The sequence below is a fragment of the Carassius auratus genome, chromosome 46, assembly GCF_003368295.1.
Source record: "Carassius auratus strain Wakin chromosome 46, ASM336829v1, whole genome shotgun sequence".
NCBI classification, from domain to species: domain Eukaryota; kingdom Metazoa; phylum Chordata; class Actinopteri; order Cypriniformes; family Cyprinidae; genus Carassius; species Carassius auratus.
Genome location: NC_039288.1, coordinates 15672569 through 15697454, shown reverse-complemented (window position 1 = coordinate 15697454; position 24886 = coordinate 15672569). Strand labels below are relative to the sequence as shown.

The 24886-nt window shown below is 38.2% G+C and overlaps 2 protein-coding genes across 4 annotated transcripts; one reads left to right on the top strand and one right to left on the bottom strand.

Annotated features, from left to right (window-relative positions):
* Positions 1–7525: 7525 nt before the first annotated feature.
* Positions 7526–10071, top strand: LOC113064352 (high choriolytic enzyme 1-like). 2 transcript variants are annotated; one of them, XM_026235115.1, is made up of 9 exons: positions 7526–7697; positions 7776–7785; positions 8201–8257; positions 8534–8704; positions 8788–8905; positions 9191–9369; positions 9501–9582; positions 9671–9798; positions 9913–10071. In XM_026235115.1, the coding sequence occupies exons 1-9, from the start codon at positions 7632–7634 to the stop codon at positions 9918–9920; spliced, it is 819 nt and encodes a 272-aa protein (XP_026090900.1). In that variant the 5' UTR covers positions 7526–7631; the 3' UTR covers positions 9921–10071. The 2 variants fall into 2 exon arrangements, with proteins under 2 accessions (XP_026090900.1, XP_026090902.1); XM_026235117.1 differs by lacking the exon at positions 7776–7785 and having other exon boundaries at positions 7565–7697.
* Positions 9881–22060, bottom strand: kcnk4b (potassium channel, subfamily K, member 4b). 2 transcript variants are annotated; one of them, XM_026235102.1, is made up of 8 exons: positions 21774–22060; positions 17312–17414; positions 16879–17140; positions 16044–16158; positions 15735–15895; positions 13699–13885; positions 12684–12817; positions 9881–12354 (listed from the first exon to the last, which is right to left on the bottom strand). In XM_026235102.1, exons 3-8 carry the CDS (start codon positions 17065–17067, stop codon positions 11725–11727), a joined length of 1416 nt encoding a protein of 471 aa, XP_026090887.1. In that variant the 5' UTR covers positions 17068–17140; positions 17312–17414; positions 21774–22060; the 3' UTR covers positions 9881–11724. The 2 variants fall into 2 exon arrangements, with proteins under 2 accessions (XP_026090887.1, XP_026090888.1); XM_026235103.1 differs by having other exon boundaries at positions 21801–22060.
* Between the last annotated feature and the right edge of the window lie 2826 nt (positions 22061–24886).

Genomic DNA, 24886 nt, shown 5'->3' with positions numbered 1-24886 from the left:
GCCGCAGAGCTTTAAACAATACGGAGAAATGGACCTTCTGTATGTTTGACTCATGCGTTTACAAACTTTTGATGCATTATCTTTATTCAGATTAACGGGCTATTTTGTGGACCGTCTGAGGGGTAGAATGAAACGAAGCGTGGTGTAAACAAAGGTCGTTTAATAAATATGCCATGATGATTCGTGACTACGTAAAATAATTGGGCCTTCCCACAGGCTCTAGCGAAGAAAAAAAAACCTTTGCATTTGGTCCTGAATTGCTTGGCAGCTGGTTAAGTCTAACGGTGATGCATTTCACTGTTACGCAGTATTTTTTTATTATTATTTATGAAGGTAACTTAAAACCATTGATAGCCTACCTTCAAAGTGCGATTTAATGCCAAACCTGGATTGAATAATAGCTTCTGACAACTTTTACCGGAACTCAGTTGAAGTCATTCACGTGCATAGTCCAAAATTAATTTAAAAGGAAAATAATATTAATAATAGCCTAATTTATGTAAAAATGAACGAATTCCACATTAAATCCTGTGAATTGGTGAACTGAAGTTGCTGTTGCCTGTATGGAGGTAAATTATATTTAATAGGACATGTATTTTACATTAAACTTTTTTTTTTAAGTCACATTTTAATTTAGGCTACAGTTAAAAACAGTAGGATACATTGACGTTCCCAGAAGTTCCTGCGTGACGCATCACCTTTGGTTATGTTTCTTATTTTGTTATCTATTATGTAAACCAGGCTTACAGTATCTATGGCGTTTTTCCACGTGTATTACTTGTGTTTTTATGTGTAAGTCTGTGAAATCCCCATATGTGGGCTAGCAAACCCAATTTAAATATCATCATGTGGCCTTTTATTTTACTACTTGTTTTAGAAGTGCTCAGGTTATATCTAAGCTAAAATATAGCCTGTGTGGTCCAAACACGTCCCGTTCAGAAAAAAAAAACCAAGTCCGTAGTAACGCGACAGAATGGCTTTGTCCTCGAGAAGCTTAAACTGCAGAGCTGCAAATCAAGCATCGCTTTAGATGGCATGGAAAATGTCAGTCTGCTCGGTCTTGTGACACTGACCCAACTCGCTGTTCTAGGCCTCCCATAGTCAGCTGGTTCATACAACAGTTTTGGGCTGTGAGCCAGCGGCGAAGAGTTCAGTGACTGAGGAGAGAAGGAAGGAGAGACTACAATCCGAGAAACCTGATCACAGCTCGGGGCTGAGAGGAGGAGAGCGCTGCGCCTCAGAGCCGCGCAATGCTGTAACGGAAAAGAGTCCCGTGTTAAGGAAATCGTTAGTCTATTAGTGGTCTATTTTAGGAATGCGTCTCAGACTGCGTGACTGAAACCTGCCCGTTTGTGTTTTGTAAAAAATAAAAGAAACCATTCATAAAAGCACAATATGAGTAGACTACGTGTTGTGGGTGGGCGTAGAAGCAACGGCTTGCTGCGTGATAAAGGATTAAGGAAGAAACACGAAACGCTGGTGTTCCTGCTGTCATTGAGAACGCGCACGCGACCTTGAATCCAAGGTCATTCCCCGACGCAGCTCGCGCATTCTGAAGCGCTTCATAGCGAGCTCCTTTACGGCACGTTTCCTCACACGGCCTCGTTTGAACGGTTATGTCACGGGTTGGTAGATGTTTTACAACTTTTAAAGAGTATCATGAGATCCTCTCCGCCCGATGCTTTTGTGTAAATTTGGTTTATGGCTCTACCACAAAAGGTCACACCTCGGTGCTCTGGAATGCTGACAGAGGTCATGACCCCAGAAACAGGTGGGAACATCTACAGAAACACTAATAACCTCAAAAAGACAACAGCTGGGAGGTGAAGGCTATGTAGTAAATGCACACTGGATCATTCTCATGTTAAACAATCCACGACACCTTCTTTCTCTTTTTAACAAACTCCCAATGAAACATACACAAATCCATTGTGTTCTCCTAAGAGATATGGTGTCTTAAAAAAAAGAAAAAAAAAAAAGAAATTGGATTAATTTCAGCCAAAGAATGCTTAATTCTCAATTCCCACAGACACTGATAAAATAGGTAATTTTAAACATGAGAAGAACTTATGGTGAAGTAATTAAGAAATAGCATTCATAGTTGTAGTCTATTTATGGTAACTGAGGTTTTAGCTATAAAGTAGCCTAATAAGTCATAAAAGACTGCCATTCATAATAATAAATGGCATAGGCTAATAATATAATGTAATTTGATAATGGCAACCGTACACCGTAACATAACCTGTTTTTGATAACAAACCCATCTCGATTTGAATGCAGCACAAAACATTTTTCATATTAGTTTAGTATAGATTAGAGTGGTCTGTAATGAAACACTCAAAAGAGCTAATGGTGTAATTGCATCACGGTGGACGCGTGCAGACGCACCGCAGCGCCATCTCGCGGTGATGTGATTATGCAGCAGATAAGTGGATTGTGCCAGTCAGCCGACTAGAGCAATAGTGACGTCTTTGTACAGAGTGTCCTCGCACACAAGGTCATGTGTTTCCGTCCACGAAAGTTGAGACATCCGAGCATGTGGCTCCAATTTAAGCTCCTGTAGTGAAGAAACAATGCGATAACAGTGATGCCAAGATAATCAGTGAGAAATACAAAATGCAGAAAAAAAAACATTTTTAATTTATCACTTATTAGTCACGAGTACTCTGTTAGATTGTTTTGTAATTTTCATGGTACAACATTAGATTAATTGAATTATGATGTCAAATAATAGCATATTTAATGTTTGTGTTTATTTTTGGATTTATTTCAGGTAAGAGGAATTTTATAACAGCCCAATTTCTGTTGTTTTTGATCAACATAAATATACTAGTGAAGTCATATAATTTCATAAGAAAGCAGTGTGTTCTGCGAATTTAAAAGCCAGAACATCATAAATCACTATATTTATAGAGTTTAAATGGTAGACTTGTTGTCTGACTGTTTCTAGGGGTCCAAGATTGGGACTGATTGAGGTTTTGTTCACAAAGGAAATGTTGTTTTTAAGTTAAAAATAGATTAATATTAAATAAAAAAAATCTGTGTAATTCAAGTGAACTAGGACTACAATTTTGAACAAAGCCTTTTGGATCATGTCTGAATTAATTGAAAAGATCTGTCAGTTGCAATGTAGCATTATTTCAGCACATCACATGGTTTAAAGCAGTGGTCTCAAACTCAATTCCTGGATGGCCACACCTCTGCACAGTTTACCTCCAACCCTAATCAAACACACCTGATCCAGCTAATCAAGGACTCCAGGATTACTAGAACCGTCAAAGATTAAATAAAAAATTATTATATTTTTAATTATCACACAACTATCAGTTAGGTTGCAAAGATGCATTAAGCATGTAAAAGACCACTGAACAAAAGAAGAACCTCTGCGATTTCAGTCGCTCAGATGTCGGGAGTATATAACTGCTGCGATGTTCATTATTACATCCAACAGCAAAACACCGCAGTCACTTAGGAGTCATGCTTGTCTGCATCTCGGATTGATGACGCCTCACTCAGGGTGGGTCTGACAAGTCCAGTATGTGCTGAAACGCTTCTGTCAATCAAACAATCCTGGGAGGGGGCCTCCGACCGTGTGACGACACATTGTCAGACGGCTCTATTTGAGAAAGGGGAAAACCATTTAAAGAGTTTACAAAAAAAAAACAACACTTGGTGGATTTCTTATTATAGGGTGGTTGTGTACACACATTGCCAACACACTTTCAGTTCAAACAACTTGTAAAAGTGTATGTAGCATTATATGTCCCCTTTAAGAAGATGGGGTAGTTCAGTCCACACTGAAAATTCCAAAAATAAGAAGTCCACTTAAAACACCCCTGATGATGCACTTAAATAACCGAAAAAACAAGTGTGGAATGTTGGACTTCATGCACTCAACTGTTGCATCTTCAATTATGCAATGAAGAGGGAGGGGTTATCAGACTCCGATTATTAATGACAAAATAACCCTATATAATTCATACACATGCTTGAGTACATAGTGGATAAGTACATACCATATGAGTATATATGTATAGTGTGTCATTTGGGACCCAGCCTCCGTTTCCATAGGGACTCATTGATTCGTCACTCTGTTGAGAATGTCTTGAGTCTTAACCAAGAACATACTCTGAGTTGAATGAACTTATTCTCCCGGATGCGTTTTTGGAACCACATAACTTGATAAATCCCGATTAGACAGGAAGCTGCAATTGTCAGGAACAGTGAAGAAAGGTTCTGTGATCAGCAGTAAATCTCCATCTGAAGGCCAGAGGGCGATCTCACGCTGAAACTCCTAATATGCCTCGCAGAAGAAATCCAGGAAATGTGTTTCCCGAATAAACAGAGATAACCGCTTTCATTAATTAAACATTACTAATAAACACTTGATTCACGATTACGACAATATATGGTTTGAGTTCATAATTTTTATTATGATTAAGTATATAATAATGCAATGCTAATTGACAGTCTTTATCACTGCTTCGAATACTATGAAATATGTTGCGTGCCTTATTCTGTCAAAGAAAGCCACATTATCTCATAGAAAGAATATTTATTTCAAACACTGGACTGATGTTATTAAGTGAGTTTGTACTAAAAACAATTTTTAAATTTGGTATTTTCACATGCTTTCAGATGGAGCAGCATTTACTAGACGGAGCTGAAGTTCACTTACAAGCTATGCAAACGAAGGTTGAGGTAATTTGAAATCAATGTCAAATGCGATTGATTAGTTTTAATAATTTTGAGTATAAATAAAGAGTACCTCTTGGGCAAGTTTAGAACATGCAACCACAATTACAGGAAAAGCCTACTGACTTGACAGTTGTCTAGAAGACGATCATCAACACCCTCCACAAGGATGGTAAGACACAGAAGGTCATTGCTGAAAGGGCTGGTGGACACAGAGTGCTGTATCAAAAATATATCCATAGAAAGTTTAGTGGAAGGAAAAGGTGTGGTAGGAAAAGGTGCACAAGCAACAGGGGTGACCACAGCCTCGGGAAGATTGTCAGGAAAGGGTGATTCAAGAACTTGGGAGAGCTTCACACGGAGTGGACTGAAGCCAGAGTCAGTGCATCAGGAGTCATCACGCTCTGACGTCTTCAGGAAAAGGGCTACAGCCATCACATTCCTAGAACTAAACCACTCCTGAACCAGAAAAAAAAACAAACAAACATCAGAAGCATTTCACCTGGGGTAAGGAGAAAAAGGACTAGACTGTTGCTCAGTGGTCCAAAGTCCTCTTTTCAGATTAAAGTAAATTTACCATTTCATTTGGAAATCAAGATCTGGAGTCTGGAGGAAGACTGGAGAGGCACATAATCCAAAGTCCACTGTGAAGTTTCTTAAGTCAGTGATGATATGGGTGCCGTGACGTCTGCTGGTGTTGGTCCATTGTGTTTTATCAAAGTCCAAAGTCAATGCATCCATCTACCAGGAGATTTTGGAGCACTTCAATTTTCCATCTGCTGACAAGCTTTATGGAAATGCTGATTTTATTTTGCAGCAAGACTTCAGCACCTGCCCACAGTGTCAAAACCACTTCCAACTGGTTTGATGAACATGATATTACGGTGCTTGATTGGCCAACCAACTCACCTGACCTGAACCTCACAGAGAATCTACGGGGTATTGTGAAGAGGAAGATATATCTGACAAACACAACAGGAGCTAAAGGCCGCTGTCAAATCAACCTGGACTTCAGTAACACCTCAGTGCCACAGGCTGATCGACTCCATGCACGCCACATTGAATAAGTAATTTGTGCAAAAGGAGCTCTAACCAAGTATTTAGTGCATAATTAAACCTGCTTTGGAGATCTTTAACATTTCTATTTTGTTTATCTTTTTTTGATTGATTTTTAAGTAAATGTTTGGGGAATGAGCACTTCAGTATTTTGTTCACATATCCTGCCCTTTCATATTTTCTAATGTTAAGATTGCAAACCCTTCTTTATATTTTTCATAAGCGTTTCCATTTACTCTTGATTTTGTACTTTCAGTACATTTTGTATTTTTGTTTTGCATATTCACACATAAAAGGATTTTTTTTTATAGTGGAATCAGGTGTGTTAGATAAAAGGAAACATACAAAAGGGGCAGGGTTGGGGGGCCTTCTGGCCAGGTTTGGGAAGCATTGTACTAGAAACTTCTAGGCAGGTGTGTGGAGGCATGTTAGAGCTAAACTCTGCGGAACACTGGCCCTCAAAGACTAAGTTTGGGGACCTCTGTTCTTATACATCATTGAAAGTATCTTTTACAATGATTTACAACATAGCTTGGGTTTAACATCAGAAAAACATACGTTTTGAATCCAGCTCTGCCTCCAGGTCTTCAGGAGGTGAATGGCCAATACCACCTCAGTAACTCAGAGGACAATGCGTTGGACACTGGAAAGAGGCATGTCAAACCCCCTGGCAATAACATTGTTGCATCACTGTCAGTCAGAAGAGAAACACCAGGGTCTGGATTGTTGCACCCAATCACTGTCGCCATTCACTTCTCAGAAGATCCAGCAGCACTCTCAGGGTCTCCCTGCTCTGCTGAAAACCATTAAAAACCTTGTCAGCACTGGCACATTCAGCTTTATCCTGCAGTACAGGGGTCTGGTCTGATTTAGGGAAAGGAAAAGAGAAGGGGGTTAGAGCGATGACGACAGAATTAGAAAAAAAAAGAGGTACTTTAGTAACCAACCGTAATACCATATTGGGGAAAAAAACTGCTAGTCCTAGTAGATGGTTCACCCAAAAATGAAAATTCCAAACCTGGAACACCTTAAGGGGGAGAAAATGATTTTGGATGAATCATTTATGTAAAAATATTGTTTTGAATACTCTAATATACTTGCGGCATTGAGAATATACACAAAAGATATGTACTGTATTGCGGAGTTTATTTAACGAATGTACATCCTTACACTCCACCTCTGATTATTTTGAAAAAGGTTATTTTTGCTAAACTTATCAAAGGCTGCATCAGATGGACTCAGACCGGTCATTCGGAGCACTGATCAGCTATCACTGTACCATGCCGTTATTATTATTTTTTGTTGTTTATGTTTGTGACCAAGTTTCCTAGGGTTGGAAACTTGTCTGCATATGATCACCATGGCCAAAACTATAAACTATACAAAAATCGCACCTTTGGAAGACATCAGTCAGCATTTGAACCTTCCTGTGTGTGTGTGTGTGTGTGTGTGTGTGTGTGTTGAATTTTTTCGTATCAACGCATTATTCAAGTAAACTCCAAGTCAATACCTGCATTTAAAGTTGTAATCCGACAAAGGACGCTGCCAATCAGTGTAATTTACCTCGTCTCTCTTGGTTAAGCCTGAGGTAGGCCTACATCACCGTCTCCTCCGTTCTGATTTAACACGCACTTTGGAACACTGCTTTCGTGTAGTAGGCTAAATGCTGTTCCATCTGAAAGTACGTGCTGGAGCTTTAATAGTAATCACAGAACGTCTTTTTGATGAGATACACCTGACAATCACATTCGACTAATCGTGCCGCACTTACAAATACTGGACACGCCAAGATGTCTTCTATAGAAGAAAGTCTTCTACTTGATCCTCACACAGAGCCACTCTATGGTCAAAGTCTTTTTTGAGACTAACTTGGGGGGGAAATGGCCTGTATATTGTTTTTCTCCTTCTCGGCTGTGCTGTTGAACTTCTCTGGAGCTCGTCCTTTGGTAAGAGATTCAGCTCTCAGATTTGAGCATCCTTCCCTCATTCGCTCATTCACTGTGTGTCCTATTTTTTTTCAACAGGCTGATCAAGGTGAGTTTCTATTCAACCCTCATGTGTTCTTCAAAATGGGTAGAACCGTGCTGTTTTACTCGGATAAGATGAATTCATGTAGCTCTTTATTCAAGTTGCCTCGTTTACTCGAGTGGCGTGAAATATTTTTAACCGCAAAATTCCCCAAATACGTCCACCTGTGTAATCTTGATCATATTCCAAATGGCAATCATTATAATGCAACCAAAGTTAAATTTATTATATATAATTTTTTTTTTTTTTTTTTTTTGAGGAAAACTTAATGACTTCCTAAGTCTTTAATTAATTTGTCACATGATCGACGCAATTAACACCGTTCATGAATGACCAACCAATAACTCCTGCGATATTTGGTTCCTAAGTACCAGGATTAAGAAACACTCATTAATACTTAATATTGCTATTCTTTCTTCAGCTGTCCAGTCGAGTACTGGTGTGGATCTATTCTCTCAAATTTTGGAGGCAAACAAAGGTAATGGTTATTTACTACTTGATTATAACAATGACTCAAACAAAAACTCAATTTTGGATTTGTGGCACATAACTGCACTGAGGGACCACATAACGTGTCTTTCATCATGTTTGTCAACTGCATAAAATGTATGATGAGGTACAGGTCTCGGGTGGGGTGTTAACCGTAAGCCCTATTATAAATGCCAATGGTTCATTTGTAACTTTTCTTAATGTTTATATAAATTCTAAAAAGGACATTAGTTCGTAACTGATGTTAACTGTGTTTTTAATTCAGAGGTCAGTGACATGCTTTCTGAGGGAGATATAGTTGTATCTGCATCCGCATCCAAGAAAGCCATGACCAATTCCATGACTGGTGCCATGAGCACTGTAAATGGCTACAGCGGCTGGCCAAAGTCCCCATCTGGATGGGTTGTAGTGCCATATACCATTTCTAACGACTACTGTGAGTGATTTTTTTTTTTTTTTTAAATCCACTTATTTCTGCATCAACATCCAATAACTTGCATAATTTTGTGTTCATGACAGCTGATTATCAGAGGATGGTGATTGAAAGTGCAATGAAGAGCATCACCTCTAAAACCTGTGTCCATTTTTTGCCACGCACTAATGAAGTGGACTACATCAGCATTGAGAATCTAGGAGGGTGAGCTTGATCACACCTGAATAATAAATCTACTCGTACCTCCCTAATAAATGTACATGTACCCGAATGCCCTTCAATGGTTTAAGGTCAGGAAGATGTTGCTTAAAAGATGTTAAGGTTTTTACAAGGATGCTTTAAACGGAGCAAAAATGACCATAAAGACGTTATAAAGTTTCTTCAATTCTGAATCAATAATATAGCAGGTTTTTCCTTTTTTAGGTGTTTTGGTGTGGGTTTTTTTTTTTTGTGTGAAATTTCACTTCTTTTGGATGCATTTCTTTACAGCTGCTCATCTACTGTAGGGAGAGCTGGAGGTGTACAGCAGTTGTCTCTGTCTGTGGACGGCTGTATTTATTATGGGATTGTTGAGCATGAGCTCATCCATTCTCTGGGGTTCAGCCACGAACACACCAGGAGTGACCGAGACAAGTACATCTGGATCAACTGGCAGAATGTTCCAGAAGGTTGTGTGAGAGAGAGCGCGAGAGAGAGCGAATGTGGACTAGTCTCATTCTATAGTTGTTTTTAAAAACAATCTTTATTTTATCGCAATGAAAACCTCAGTGCCAATGAACACTTGTTTGCCCTTACACAGCATCTTCATACAACTTTCAGATAAAGGACACAGATACTCTGAATACCCCTTATGACTACAACTCAATCATGCATTATGGAAGGTAAAGCTTCACCCATATTACGTTTCCATGCTTCAGTATGGATATAAGTACATCCTGAAAGGAATTCACTCTCGCCCTTCATCTGCAGGTCATCCTTTGCCATACAATCTGGCTTGGAAACAATCGTTCCAATTCCTAACCCTTTAGTACAGATTGGGCAGAGGCAGGAATTGTCTGCCATTGACATTCAGCGAATCAACCAGCTCTATGAATGTGGTGAGCTCATTACACCCATGTGTTCTATTTTAAATGGCATTTAGGACCAAAATGACCGTACAAAAGTACTACAAATCTGAGGTTTTTTTTTTTTTTTTTAAATGATACCTGCAGGTTTTTAAAGCGAAGGCTGAAGATGAAACCCCAGTGAGATACAGACCGTGACCAGAATTATTACAGTACTGCATAACCAAAGTACATCTCTCCCTTCCTTCTCTTTGTCTGTAACTTGACCACGTAAGTGTAATTAACTGTAGTGCTGAATTGCAATAAACCTTGTTATGGGTCAGTCCTGATATGGTTTCCTGTTAGTTCCTAGCAGGGCTGAACTTTGAGTTACTTGATGAGTTAAGGGAAAATACTCTCACCACACTCGATGCAGATTTCCTGTTCGCATGTACACGATACCAATGCCTGTTTCTGCCTCAGTAAAAAGTTATAAATTAAAGTGACAACAGTGAGATTTTAAAGTCACAATTACATTATGTAGGGCAAAATATAAGTTGTGACATAATGGTTATATTAATAATTGGACACAATTGAGTCGCAGAAGTCCCATTGTGTTAGTTTTAATGTAGGATTAACACCTACTGGTTGAACATGGTATTGTGGTCCAAATTCAAAATATTGGAGTGGGGGGGGGTTCTTAAAAACCTGGCCCTTCAGATGCCACATTGACAACACTAACAGGAACTTGCACACCTGAGGAAGAATGAAGTTAAGTATGCCATGTTTTCTGCCAACTGGCAACCCGGGCTGCCGAAATACAATCAAGTTAACTGGCAGTGGTCAAGTTTCACAAACCAAAAGCAACAGTCTAGCTCAGAACACATTTTCAAAGGAGAATTATTATTATTATTATTATTAGTACTTTTTTTTTTTCTCAATATACAAGTATGCTAACTTGGCAAGTTTCTTAAATCTCTGCAGATGTATGGTATTTTAACTCTCTTAGTGGAGTCAAAAACTTACAACCTCTTTTAAGATGATGGTTTAAAATGAGTTTGATTCCATTGACAAATAATTGCAACTGTAATGTGACACTTAAAAAAAATGGTCACAATTTCAAGATATGGTAGTTGTGAGCTATAAGTTGCATTTATGGTAAAGATGTAAAGCTGCAATTGTGACATGAGAACAAGTTACAATTAGCAATTATGGAATTTAGTCATAATTGCACATATCTATATAAAGCTATGACATGTGATATAAAGTATTTATCTGAAGCAAAGTTGCAGTTATGCAACAAAATTGTAATTACAGGAAAATGTGGCAACAAATATAAAAATATTAAGTCACAATTATGAGAAGTGCTTATATTGTGAGTGTAGTTTGTTATAAAGTTGCAAGATTGAGAAAACCTGGGAAATATTTACAACTCTGAGACAAAGTTGCAATTGAAGTTAAAATTAGTGGTACTTGTGTTACTGGTTATTTACCATTAATATGAAACCAATACATTTGAACTCAAGCAGTAAGCCTCAATCGAGTTGGATTAGTAACAAGTTGTAATCCCTTTACTATTCTGATATTAGGAAAGTAGCAAAAGGCACATTGAAATCAAACATTTACTGATGGTCATTGCATCCATAAACAAATAAACCGGTCATGTGCAGTGGACGTCCAGAAGATGGCACTAAGTGTCTGGTCACCATGGCCTTCCTGCACATCCGGCCCCTATCTTATTACCCAATAAAAGTTCTTACTCATGCTGAGGAGTCCAAGATTTGACCACACTTAAAACACACCCCACACCCCTTTCATTTTATGCACATGGATAGTTTCTTATTTAGTTCCAATAAAATCTGAGAATGATGCCAGGTGCTTTCAGTAGAGCGCAGCATTTCCTAAAGCAAGCAACATTGCAAAACTTTATTCCAGAGAGGCTTTTCTGAGGAGCTACAAACCCCATGAACACCTTGACGCTCACAGCTTTGGCGTAGGTGGATCTTTCGGTCTAATGTCTCCATTTGGCTTTTTATTCTCTGGTTCGTTTGGACTGGTTTTAGGAGTCTTGAGTTTCTGTTGATCCCTTCTCAAATGTCTCCTTTGACGTCTCCTTTTGCGCCTGTCTGTGGAAGCTGGGTTCGATTCTGGTAAATCCAGCAGGGGTTCCAGGTGAACCTTGCCACTCACAGCATCTGAAGACTCATCGATGTACGCAAGATTTTCCCCAAGGTAATCCAAGGGTTGAGAGAGGATGGGATCTTTGGGCTTGGCTCTGAGTTTTTCTTCTTTCAATGAATCTTTGCCCTTGTCACTAGCCCCTCCCTCCGGGACCCGGTCTGTTTGGGTTAACTCTGATTGGGACTCAGAGCTGCTTTCCGACTCATCCGATGAGCCAGAATAGGAGCTGGAGCCGGATTTGGATTCATTCTCCTCTTTGCCATCCTCTCCGGCTCTATCCTGACTGCCATCGTGTCTGTGGCGCCTGTGACGCCGCTTTCGCCTGGTGCGCTTGAAAGGATCTTCAAATTTTCCAGACATGTTGAAATCCACAGACATGTTCTGGATGTTCTGAGTCCAGTCTGAGGCATGTGCTCTTAACCCCTCCATCTGAGAGCAGAAAGTAGGGCAGGAAAAATGGAAAGGCTTGAGAGTTATGGAGAGATTTGTATGTCACCATGAACCGAATGATTGAAATTTGATACAGATTTTAGGTTAAAAGGAGCTGTGGAGATGAATTACAGGCATGAGGGGAAAAGGGAGGAAGGTTCATGAAGATAAGTGGGGCCGGAATTGAGAGAGAAGTTAAAAATCACATTTGAGTTGCAGTGTTGAGTTTGACCAGGGAGTCTGACCAGGCACTAACCTTATTCATAAACTGCTCAATACATTTGATTATAAAAAAATAATTGGATATCAAAATTGAATCTTTGACCTACCTCAGCTCGGGTTTTTTTGGTAAGAACAAGGATCCAATTCCCAATCATGGAAAGAATGGACACAAAGTAGGCCAATCCAAACAAAACCCAGAACCACACCAGAGGCTTGTACCAATGTTCTTGAATTGCATCACCTGATGGACAAGATTATAGTTATAATTATAGTTCACCCAAAAACGAAAATGGTTAATCAGGATAATTTGGTTCCAAACCAGTTTTACTTTAGTTATTCTGTTGAACACAAAGGAAAATATTCTGAAGAATGTTACATCTGTTTTTGTCCGTATTATGATTTTCAAAAAAAATTTCAACCTCCAAGAAGGACTTAAAGGGTGCAGGAAACTAATTCAGTGAAAACATTTGAAAGGAACGTTTGATTAATGCAAGACAAAAATGGTGAGATAAACCTTAAATGTTTGGACAGGAACCAAATCGGTTTGATAGCATTTGATGTTTAAAGTTTGTGGCACCATATGTGTGCTAATCAATGTTTTGATTGTATTGGTGAGTAAATAAAAGTTTATTTTAAGCATAAAAATTATCATTTGAATTCAGACATCTTGGAGGATGGATTTTTTTTTTGAAAGCTCCGTTGACTTTCATAATATACACAAAAACAGCTGAAACATTCTTTAAAATATATTTGTTTTGTATTCTCCGTAAGTCATACACATTTGGAACAACATTATTTTTCTTTTACGCATGTTTCTTGGTAAATAGGGGTGAGATGTTGGATTCAATAATAGATTGGCAATAGTGGAATCGAGCCTTTGAAAAACAATCAACCCATTAAACACCCATCACAAGATGACTGCAGAGGTTTGTTTTTTAATGTAACATTTCATGAAAGAACGTACTAAGGTTAGATGAAGTCTTAGTCACTGTGGGTTAACATCTACTTGAGCAAAAAGACTAGATGTCTAAGTTTCAATCAATTTGATCATGAAATAAAGTGCAAGTTATTTATCAAACTGTCGGAAGTGAGCAAACATTTCAGGATTTCACCCAGTGGTACCTGCAACATAGTCTCCAAAGCCCACTGTAGTGAGGGTGATGACTACAAAGTAGGCGGATTCTAGCCAATTCCAATTTTCAACTCTCTGGAAGACTAAAATTGGCACAAAGATGAAGAGAACACAGCCCAGCAGGATGGACAGCACAGCGGTGATGACACGTACAATGGTCGGGCTCACCTTCCACTTCTGAATGGAGAAAATAAATAAGACTGAAGACAAATGTGCAGAAAGCTGGAAATTAATCATTGCAGCAAAGGTTTACAACACCTTGATATAGGAAAGTGTATGAAAGACTGTTTATAAAAAAATAAACATAATTAAAGGGTTAGTTCATTGAAAAACCTAAATTATGTTATTAATAACTCACCCTCATGTGGTTCTAAACCAGTGAGACCTCTGTTTATCTTTGGAACACAGTTTAAGATATTTTAGATTTAGTCCCGAGAGCTCTCAGTCCCTCCACTGAAGCTGTATGTACGGTATACTGTCCATGTCCAGAAAGGTAAGAAAAACATCATCAAAGTAGTCCATGTGACATCAGAGGGTCAGTTAGGGCCTTTTCATAGTCAATGCATCTGTACGCATACGCGTCCCCGAGGCTACGCATCGTTACGCTTCGGCCGCCATTATGCATCGGTGCGCCGATGCACGCAATACTATGCGTTGTCGGTGGGGGCGAAAATTATGTGCACTTATACGTATTGCATACACGCAGACGATTGCGTTCACTGTTTAGACTATGAAAGGGAGCACGTCGCTCGCGTTGCTTGCTCGGGTTTCTCGCATTGACTATGTAACGGCCCTTAGAATTTGTTGAAGCATCGAAAATAAATTTTGGTCCAAAAATAGCAAAAATTACGACTTTATTCATCATTGTCTTCTCTTCCGTGTCTGTTGTGAGAGAGAGTTCAAAACAAAGCAGTATGTGATATCCGGTTAGCGATCGAATCATTTGATGTAACCGGATCTTTTTGAACCAGTTCACCAAATCAAACTGAATCATTTTAAACAGTTCGCAAATGACTGAAGCTGTTAACTTTTTAATGTGGCTGACACTCCCTCCGAGTTCAAACAAACCAATATCCCGGAATAAATTCATTTACTCAAACAGTACACTGACTGAACTGCTGTGCATAGAAAACTGAAGATAAACACCGAGCCGAGCCAGATAATGAACAAAAGATGATGATACTGCGCATGTGTGATTCAGCGTAAAGCAGACTGACACACAGAGCGTTATGAGCGCGGGTAAACCAAAGGCTTGAATGAAGGGCAATCATCGCCAATGACGCCATTACGTCGAGCCCAAAAGAACTGGTGAACCGTTTTCTTCAACCGGTTTATTGAATCGAACTGTCAGAAAGAACTACTGGACATCCGAAAACGATGAGTCAATCTTTTGTTCATTACTCGGCTCGGCTCGGTGTTCATCTTCAGTTCTCTCTTCACAGCAGTTCAGTCAGTGTACTGTTTGAGTAAATGAATTACTCTGGGATATTGGTTTGTTTTGTCAGCCACATTAAAAAACATAAGTCATTTGTGGATTAATGTGTATTGGAGACCTGAATTGTTTAAAACGATTCAGTTCGATTTGGTGAACTGGTTCAAAAAGATCCGGTTACATCGAATGATTCGTTCGTGAATCGGATATCACAAACTGCTTTGTTTTGAACTCTCTCACAACAGACACGGAAGAGAAGACAATGATGAATTAATTCGTAGTTTTTGCTATTTTTGGACCAAAATGTATTATTGATGCTTCAAAAAATTCTAACTGACCCTCTGATGTCACATGGACTACTTTGATGATGTTCTGGACGTGGACAGTGCACACACTTTCAATAGAGGGACTGAGAGCTCTCGGACTAAATCTAAAATATCTTAAAATGTGTTCCGAAGATCAACGGAGGTCTTACGGGTTTGGAATGACATAAGGGTAAGTTATTAATGACATAATTTTGTTTTTTCGATGAACTAACCCTTTAAAGATTGTCTTGTAATGATTGAGGTTATGTTTGTCATCATCATGATTTACCCATAAAAGAGCTTCAACTTTAGCAATGGCCTTCCTCAGCGATGTCCCCAGATGGTCTCCTGCGGCAGCCAATAGAAATCCAAACAAAGGAATGCCAAACAGCGTATAGCAGATACAGAAGAGCTGTCCCCACTTAGTCTTTGGAGAAATGTTCCCATAACCTGGATCACAGACAAACACTTGCTGTGATCTGATGGCAGATATTTTTAGACATCCCACAGTGCCAATGATCCCCAGAATGCAGAGGCCAGGCTAGGCTCTAGCTTTAACATGCAGGTGTGTTCAGCCAGTGATGTGGCAGTCCCATACCAATGGTGGTGACAATGGTGCCACAGAAGAAGAAAGCGCTGGCCAGGTCCCAACTGGTGCTGAATGTGGTATTACTTTTGGGGTCAACTCCAACCCTGACAGCTTCGGTCAGCACCTGTATAGAGACAATGGAGTATAGGGAAAAACATTAGATATTAAAAACAGGTTGACTTAACATGATACAAGCTAATGTTTCAAGGCAGTTGAATAACAGTTTTCTTAAAGATGCATTATTGAATATTGACAGCTAGTGGTTGTAATGGGCACTGCAGTCCAAATTTAAACTGCCTCTGATCATAGAACTTTTAGGTTGTGTAGAATCTCCAAGCACACATTTCAAAGTATATGGCTCTAGCATTGTTTTTCAGAGTCACAAGTATGTCATATTGTGGTATTTTTATGCTCTAGTACAGTCAGAACATTACATATAGCACCTTTAAGCTAACAGTTTACTTCTAGGACTGATTGGTAACAATCTTTTGATTAATCTGTGGCTGGTTGCATAAAATACTAGACTAGTCTTAATAGTTAGTCATCATAATATGTTTAAGTCAGTTGCATAAAAACATAGACTGGTCTAATCTGAATCTAAAAATGAATCCAGGCCAATTCCCCAACTGTTAGTTGGTCAAACTAGTTCTGAAGACACAGTTTTAACAAGGAGGCTTTGTTTATCCAACTGTGTACCAATATAAAGAATACTGATCAGGATCTGGAATAACATGTTTTTTTTTTGTTGGTATATACAAAATGTAAATTTGGTTTTTAAAAATCGGATTAATCGGTTGACCAGATTAGTCAATTATGAATAATCATAACTTGCAACAATACTTACATCTATCAGATCCGTTAGATGCTTTGGGTCTACACATGTGTAGTTGCCCAAGAACTCCTGACGGGTTATTTGCAGCTTGTCATGTTGGCTTTCCTCATTTGGAGCCTCCAGGGCATTGAACACCAAAGCCCCCATCATCAAGTAAAGGAGCACCCCAATGAGGATGAATATAAGGGTGGAGCCATGCATGGCTGAACGTCTGCCGGAGTCTGTCCGTTTCTTGTCCTTTCCACTGCTGGTAGCGTTCCTCTTGGGGGCAAGACTGCAAAACCAGCTGAATCCATTAAAGAGAGCTGCAAGCACTTCATGGTGAAAGCTTAAGTGTGACCACAAATTAACTTTACAGAAGATCTTGGTCTAACTCATTAAAGCTGCAATATTGTTGTTCAACAGCTTTCAGAATTTAAACCTAATACAATGTTCAGCCACAAACCTGTCCCTTTCCTCCTTGCGTTTCCGGCTTATCCAGCTCCGTCTGTGACAGTTGCTAGAGTCTTTGTATCCGTATCCTCATGGAAACACTTCGTCCTAGTGATCTGATTAAGGTGAGGGGACAAGTGTTTTAGGAATTTAAATGAAACTTGTAAAAAAAACAAAAAAACAAACAAAAAAAAACTTGATTGGACAAAATAATGTGTTAACATTTGAAAAACAGGCAAAATTTCTTTAAAGGGACAATAAGTAACTTTTTAGGTATTTTATTATCTAAAATCAATATTTTTATTTATAAATATGCCCTCAATGGTGTACAAATACCTATGCCAATGTTTAAACTAATCCTTGTAAATGAAGAATTTATTATCTTTATATACATGGGGCGGGTAGGTCGACGGAGGCTTCCATGTAGTTCCGCCATCTTGCAAAACTATAATAGCAGAGAGGGACAAAAAGTACTAAGCCAACGCGTTTCCACAGCGCGTTTTCGGTCAGAGCCAGAAACGCAGGTGCAGAGCAGTGAGAGGCGCTTGAAACTGCACCGGCAAGTTTAAAAGTCTGGATTGCATTCTTATTATGGACCATACATATGCCGCGCCACAGGAGAAGAAAACATCGTCGCCAAAACAGTCAAAAATAGAACGTAAAAGGAAACGTGACCGTAGATTACAGAAAACAAGAGTTAATGTCGGGGAAGCTTTTTCTAGGTGGAAAGAGCTAATGCTTGATAAAGATTTCAAAAGAGACGCTGAAGTGGCCAGTTTTCTTCTCGACAGGTAAGTCAGTGTTACAATCTATATTATAATATTTTTTTTATATCTAACAATGCATATAATTCAGAAAATATAACGAATAAATTAGACATAACTACTAATTACAATATTTCATGTTTTCCACAGTCAGTAATTCATACTGTAACATTCGTTTGTTAGTTGTCATGTTGCAGTTTGTTTGAAATAGCACACCTGTTCACCTGAAGGAAAACTCGACGAAGTGCTATCAGAAGACATCCTGTCAAAGCTTTTTGGTACATATCGCCTACCGTAGATGCAACGCGCATTTGAAAAAGCGAGGCGCTGGAGAGCAAAATTAGTTTGAATGCAAAATACAATTTCACCACTAGATGGGAGTAATTCCTACTTAGTGTCCCTTTAAGGTGTTTTACCACCATTTGCCTTTAGTTTCCAATCTTCTTAGAATAGATTAATACAACTTTTGAATAGTCTCCACTTGACTGTCATCTAACTGAACATCTACCAATCGTTTCAGAGATGTTGAGGAGGGAATCTTCTCTCCTAGACCGCCCGCAGTGGTTTGATAATATTCAAGTCAGGTGATCGATTTGACCAGGGAAGATGTTTGAGCTCAGACCAGGTTTTATGATCTTTCAGTTTTAGCTCATTCATGGATGTTGACTTAGTGGTTGGTTAGTGAGGAAACGGGGTCCTCAAATACTGAAGTTTGCTGTATAGTTTGGACCCAGTCCTTCTTAGTGATCCCTGGTCCCTATCATTCACTTTCAGTTTTTAACCACTATTCTTCGTCCCTGAAGTCTTGCCTGCTGTTGTTCTTAAGACACTAACCAATCAGGCTGTTGAGGTTACAGACGCTCCTGCTAATTGGGCTCCCATGATTCGCCTTTTCTGGAAGTCTGACAACTCACCCATTTCACCCACGGCTTGTACTAAACTCTGAACACAGCTTATACTACACTGCTATACAAGCTCAAGAATATAGAAGACTAAATGATAATTAAAAGACAATCACAAGGTTTTTTTTTCACTATAGCCTACACACAATATAAACCTCTATAATAATGGTGTTCACATTATTTGTCCAAGACCTGTAGGTTTTTTTTTAATTATTATTATTTGACCAATATACATTTCCAAGAGCCCTTCCTGAATATATGTATAACTTTATTTATTTATTTATTTTAAAGTTGCAAATCCCAAATTTTTAAAAGGCAGTGTACATGTTGTTGTTTTTATAAATTCCTGGATTCTGATTGGTCAGCTGCTGTTTTATTCACGATACAGCACAGCTATGACTGCTTCACCCAATCTGTGTATCACTGAGCAACACCCTTAGCAACCAACCTTGGCAAAATAAACGATCAATAAGTTTTGGTTTAAATATATTTTTTATTGTGTTGAAACCTTTTTTTCCGCTTTGCGTCGTGCCTAACAATGCCCTTCAGCCGTGATTTATTCACGATACAGCACGGCCTCTCGTACCTTATTGCTTACATAAACCACGCATTAATTATAGAAGTCTATTTAAAGTCCTTTTGATGATTTAAAGGACTTTGGCGACACACTGTCAAGACATAAAACATATAAAGTCCTGGTACCCAATGTGAAACTGCTCTGAATGCTTTCCTAACTTTAAACAAATGTATTTTTGGCTTTCAGTGGACAGTTATACTGACAGGAATCACACGAGGGCCAGGTGGCTCCTGTCAGGTCACAAAGGTTGCAACTTCAATCATGTTGTGAAACAAAACTCATCTGTACACTCTCAGAAAAAAAGTTACAAAAAAAAGTTGTTACTGGGGCAGAACCTTTTCAAAAGGCACACTTTTGTACCTAAAGAGTCCATATTGGTACTTAAAGGTACATATGTGACCCTGGACCACAAAACCAGTCTTAAGTGTCAATTATCAATAATTTTGACCCATTCTATGTTTTATTGGCTATTGCTAAAAACATACCCCAGCTACTTAAGACTGGTTTTGTGGTCCAGGTTCACATATTAGTACCTAGAGTGTACATATTTGTACCTAAAAGGTATAAAAGTGAACCTTTTGAAAAAGGTACCGCCCCAGTTACTGATTTTTTTCTGATAGTGTACTGAGTAACAACATCAGACATTTACCAGCTGTTAGACAAACAAAGCCTTATAAACAGGACAAAGAGGGGAATTTGGGACACGAGGACTCATTGATTCAATCTCAGAACGATTCTGAAGATGATTCTTGTCAATACTGAAGATGAGCTCTAAATGTGAACTATATGCAATCAAATTAGAGAAAGTGAGAGTAAGAAGCACTTACAGCCAGTGAAAGATGTGTTAGCTGTCAATAAAATATGTGAAGGAATAGTATCATGAATAAGAATTATAGCTGAGCAGTTATTTTGTATTTTGTAGCTTTTTATTGAGAAATCAGACCAGAGTAGTTGACACAGGGTTTTTAACGTTAACCTTAGCTCATTTTCTGTATGGGCACATACCTATATAGTTGTATTTCCACATTATATGGGGTAAGTTGTCACAGTAATATATACACGTAATATATAAATATTTTTCAATTACAAAAAATACAAAAATTAATTAACAAAACGTTCATTGAACCATGGGTGTGTGTGTGTGTGTGTGTATCATAATTGTTTTGCTTCAATTAAATTGTTATTGTATTGATGTTTCAGTTCTTTTAATTATACACACACACACACACACAAACACATATTGTATAACTTGTATTTAAAAATTATCAAATAATAATTATAAAAAAAGGTTTCAAACAATAAATATGAATAGTTAATAAATAAATTGTATACATTTAAAAACACTTGTGACAGTCTTCTCTGTCCTGGGATTTATGAAAAATACAGTTTAACTGTTAAGATCTGAAAAATCTGGTGATATAAAGATTTACACTTTAATGTGGAGGACAATAATTTGCTAAAACATTATCATTTATGATGGATTCTAATATACTAATATACAAAACCAAAACTAGAGAAAATATTTCTTATAGTCTGTGTGAGAAAGTCACATGTTGTGCGACCAAATTATTTAGCAGTTCTCATATTTTTATTTTATAGTATGAAGAGATATGTGTAATGCTATACGCTGTGAGTTCTATTGAGGACAGCATTTGTGTATTTACGAGTGTATGACTAACTCATGTGCGTGCGAATGTGTGTGTGCGTGTTTGTGATCTGAGAAGCTCCAAATGCCAGGAGACTGAAATGTCTGTGGCAGTTATTGGGTTTAGAGTTTGTTTCAGAGCTCAGGAGGATCTGCTGACTGCATAGTCGCAAGCTCACTATAAAGGTTTGGTGAACCAGCAAATATAAAGACATTCAGGAAATTAGATCTATTAATTAATCAGACAAAGCCTATCTTCCCAAAATATACATCGACTGAAAGCACACAAGTCTAAGATTTCACTGCATGAATGTCCAACTTTCAAGTATTTACACCTCATTTTACTTGTAGAGACATGCATAATTGCTATTTGATGGGACTCAGTACACTAAACTTATAACCTAATATCTGAATTTCCATGCACAGTAACTCAAAATATACCCAAAAGACAGCAGTAATAAGTCACTTGGTCCGAAACTTCCAAACAGACCATCACAGGACATAATGAACTTCCATGCAGCACCGTGGCACTAACGATGCAAACATTAGCATTAAACAAACAAAATGAATCAGGAACAGATTCTTACACACAAGCTCTCAAGCCCATCTCCCACCTCAGAGCAGATGATCCGGCATATCCAGAGTGCTGCAGCCGCAACTGCAGGGTTCCTTCCAGAGGGTGTGTAAGTGTGTGTGTGTGTGTGTGTGTGTGAGAGAGAGAGAGAGAGAGAGAGAGAGATGGACAGAGACTGCTGCTGAGTGCCCAAGAATGAAAAGGTACTCAATCAGATGGAGGTAAGACTGAGAGAGTGAGTGTATACGAGACTACCAACATGTTTGCGGGCTTTGTCAGTGTGTGTGTTTGTGTGTGTATGTGGGAGAGGGTGGGATCAGTGAGACAGGGAAGGGCTACTACAGTAAAGGATGGAGAAAGAGAGGGACGAAATGAAGAAAAAAAAAAGGGAAAGGGTGTGGTCGATGCAGAGATTCAGTGCTTGATCGGATAATTGGTCTTTCCCTTTGGATCATTAGTTTCCCAACTCAGTTTATTCCAGTTTAATGGGACGGTTCCGTTCCAGAGGAAGGTTTATGTTTTACTTGGAAATGCCACTGGAATGGACAAAATGTGTGCATATGCTCAAAAAAAATAAAGTAATAAAACATTTACCAATAAATCTATATATATATATATATATATATATATATATATATATATATATATATATATATATACAATACTGTTTAACTAAATAAGAGTTTTTAATATTCAATCAATAATATACATGCTTAATTCATGTTTGTTCACTAGACATAAACAAATTTTAATTTATACTTTAATAATAATTAAAAATAATAATTTATACTTAAACTTTAATTCCTATATATTATATGTATATGCCTGTGTGGGTATCTATATATATAATAACTATATATAATTTTTTAAAATATGTATTAATATTCAAGTTCTACTACTATAATTAATTTTATTTTATACAATTCTAAAATCGACAAATTTTCCTGCTTGATAAAATATTTTATTAGAATATTATACTATTAATGAATTAACATTTACCTAGATTAACAAATGCTGTTTGAAAAATAAAGATGAAAAAAAATCTGTTTGGGAGTACAGAAGTTAAAATCACAGTAGGCTTCTCTAGTCACTCCAGATATTATATTCCTCAGTATATTTCATTACCTCCCCTTTAATGCCTCTCATATCACTCTCTTTCTCTTTGAGTAGCTGATATATAGTAAACCATCTTTTCAGTCTACCTTCCCTTGCATTTTCTCACCTTCTATCTCACACTTCCCATATGTTCGTATCAGTATCAGGGTGACATGTGATTCACGCAAATGCGCAGAACATTTTGGAAAGTGCAGCTGTAACATTGCAGACATTGCATGGCTCTCTCAACTGTAGCCAGGAGCCACATGCTCTCGCTGCTCACAGCACAGACCTGGCGGGGATGTAGTTACACTTCGCATGACAGTCACACGTGACTACGAATCATTGTATGTGTATCACCACCTTTAATTGATTTTGTTTAGAATCATTATCATTCTTGTCGAAAACAATGAAGTTTTTGTCTCTGAGATAGAAACGAGAGTTTGAAGCCAGAGGGGAAAACACTACGGTGGTGTAACAATAATATACTACAGCCATCACCAACAAGGCCATTACATAACCAGATAAGGAATCCATCAGTAACTCTATTATTTATGAAGATGTTTCATATTGCTGCTAATGCGTCTCCTGCAAAAAGGAAGCAACACCATCGCTGGCTCGTGCCCAAAACACCCCTCTTTACACCAAAAAGCTTGACATACAGGGTCACATCAGCAGCCAGAGACTGTGTTAACAAGTATGGGAAAGATTATCCCCCTGTGGGCACTGAAATAGCGCAATGAGCGAAGTGTAACATTAGCACTCATTTGGAGCTCATTCAACAGGCACCAATGTAATTAAATGGCTGCATTTTCAGGTTAACTGTCTATTTGTTGACAGTGATATCTTCACTCAAGTCAGTGAATGACAGTTTACAGGACTGCCTGAGACATTTTATCGTCAGTTCCTGTCTTTGCAGTAGGTACAAGAGGATCTCAACAAAAAAAAAAGACGAAAATGGTTGTTGCATTAATCTGATGTAGATGCCCACTAACACACTTGCCCTTTAAATTCAGGGTGTGATGTTACATCCAAAACACCATGCATGATTACCTTTGCCCTTTACTCGTATTTCTATATAAAAGACCTATTGATGTTTTTATATGAAAGCATAAATTTAATATGTCTGATGAAATTGACGGTGCAATTAATATCCTCACTATGTTTTATTGCAGTTCAAAATAAACAAAATCTCTTTTGTTATTTTTGGTACATCTCAAGAATAGTTTTGACATAACCTTTGAGACATTGCTTTATATTTTGTTTATAAGGATGCAAAAATTGTAAACAAACAAAACAAATCAACAAATAACAGCATATACCATTTACTTTGACATCTGAGCTATGTTGTTTTATCATTGAGATGCTGTCATTTTAGTTCAAGCTTACGTAGTTTTTATTATTATTTCATACTTTTTTTTGTTATATTCTTGTTTTTAAATAAAAATAAATATGAATGTTTTCCCCTGTGATTTAATCATTCCTGCATCCCAGGATTAAACAGTGTAGTCATCTCTTTATCAGCACAAAGTTTGCAATTAACAGATGTAGCACTGCTGTTTACACTGGGCTAGGAGCCATCTGTGCTGAAGATTAAATACACTTTCACTCATTTTAACAAGACTTGGTACAGACATGCTTCAGGAAACACCATAAAGGTATAAAGGTATTTTTGTCTCTCAGGGAGAATGATTTCTGCCCAACACACTTGAACAGTGTATAGCTAACAGCAAACATGCACCTCAGTACCAGTCACTGTGCTGCTCTGTCAAGTCTGACTTCTGTTTCTCAAGCACCTACATAGATATAGACCTCATATGCCATCTGACACATCTAGACCGGGAATTTGATTCATTTTGCATTCTCTAAATAGACTTTTATAGCGTCTTTGATCCCTCAGTGTAATTTGCGAGAGAGGTTCTGGGTCACCTCCTCAAATTCTTGGCTGGGATCCACAAGCAGTGGAGGATTTTTATTTCTCAAAGGCAAGCCGGGATAAATCAGAGCCGCACCCTGAGCAGATGCATATGG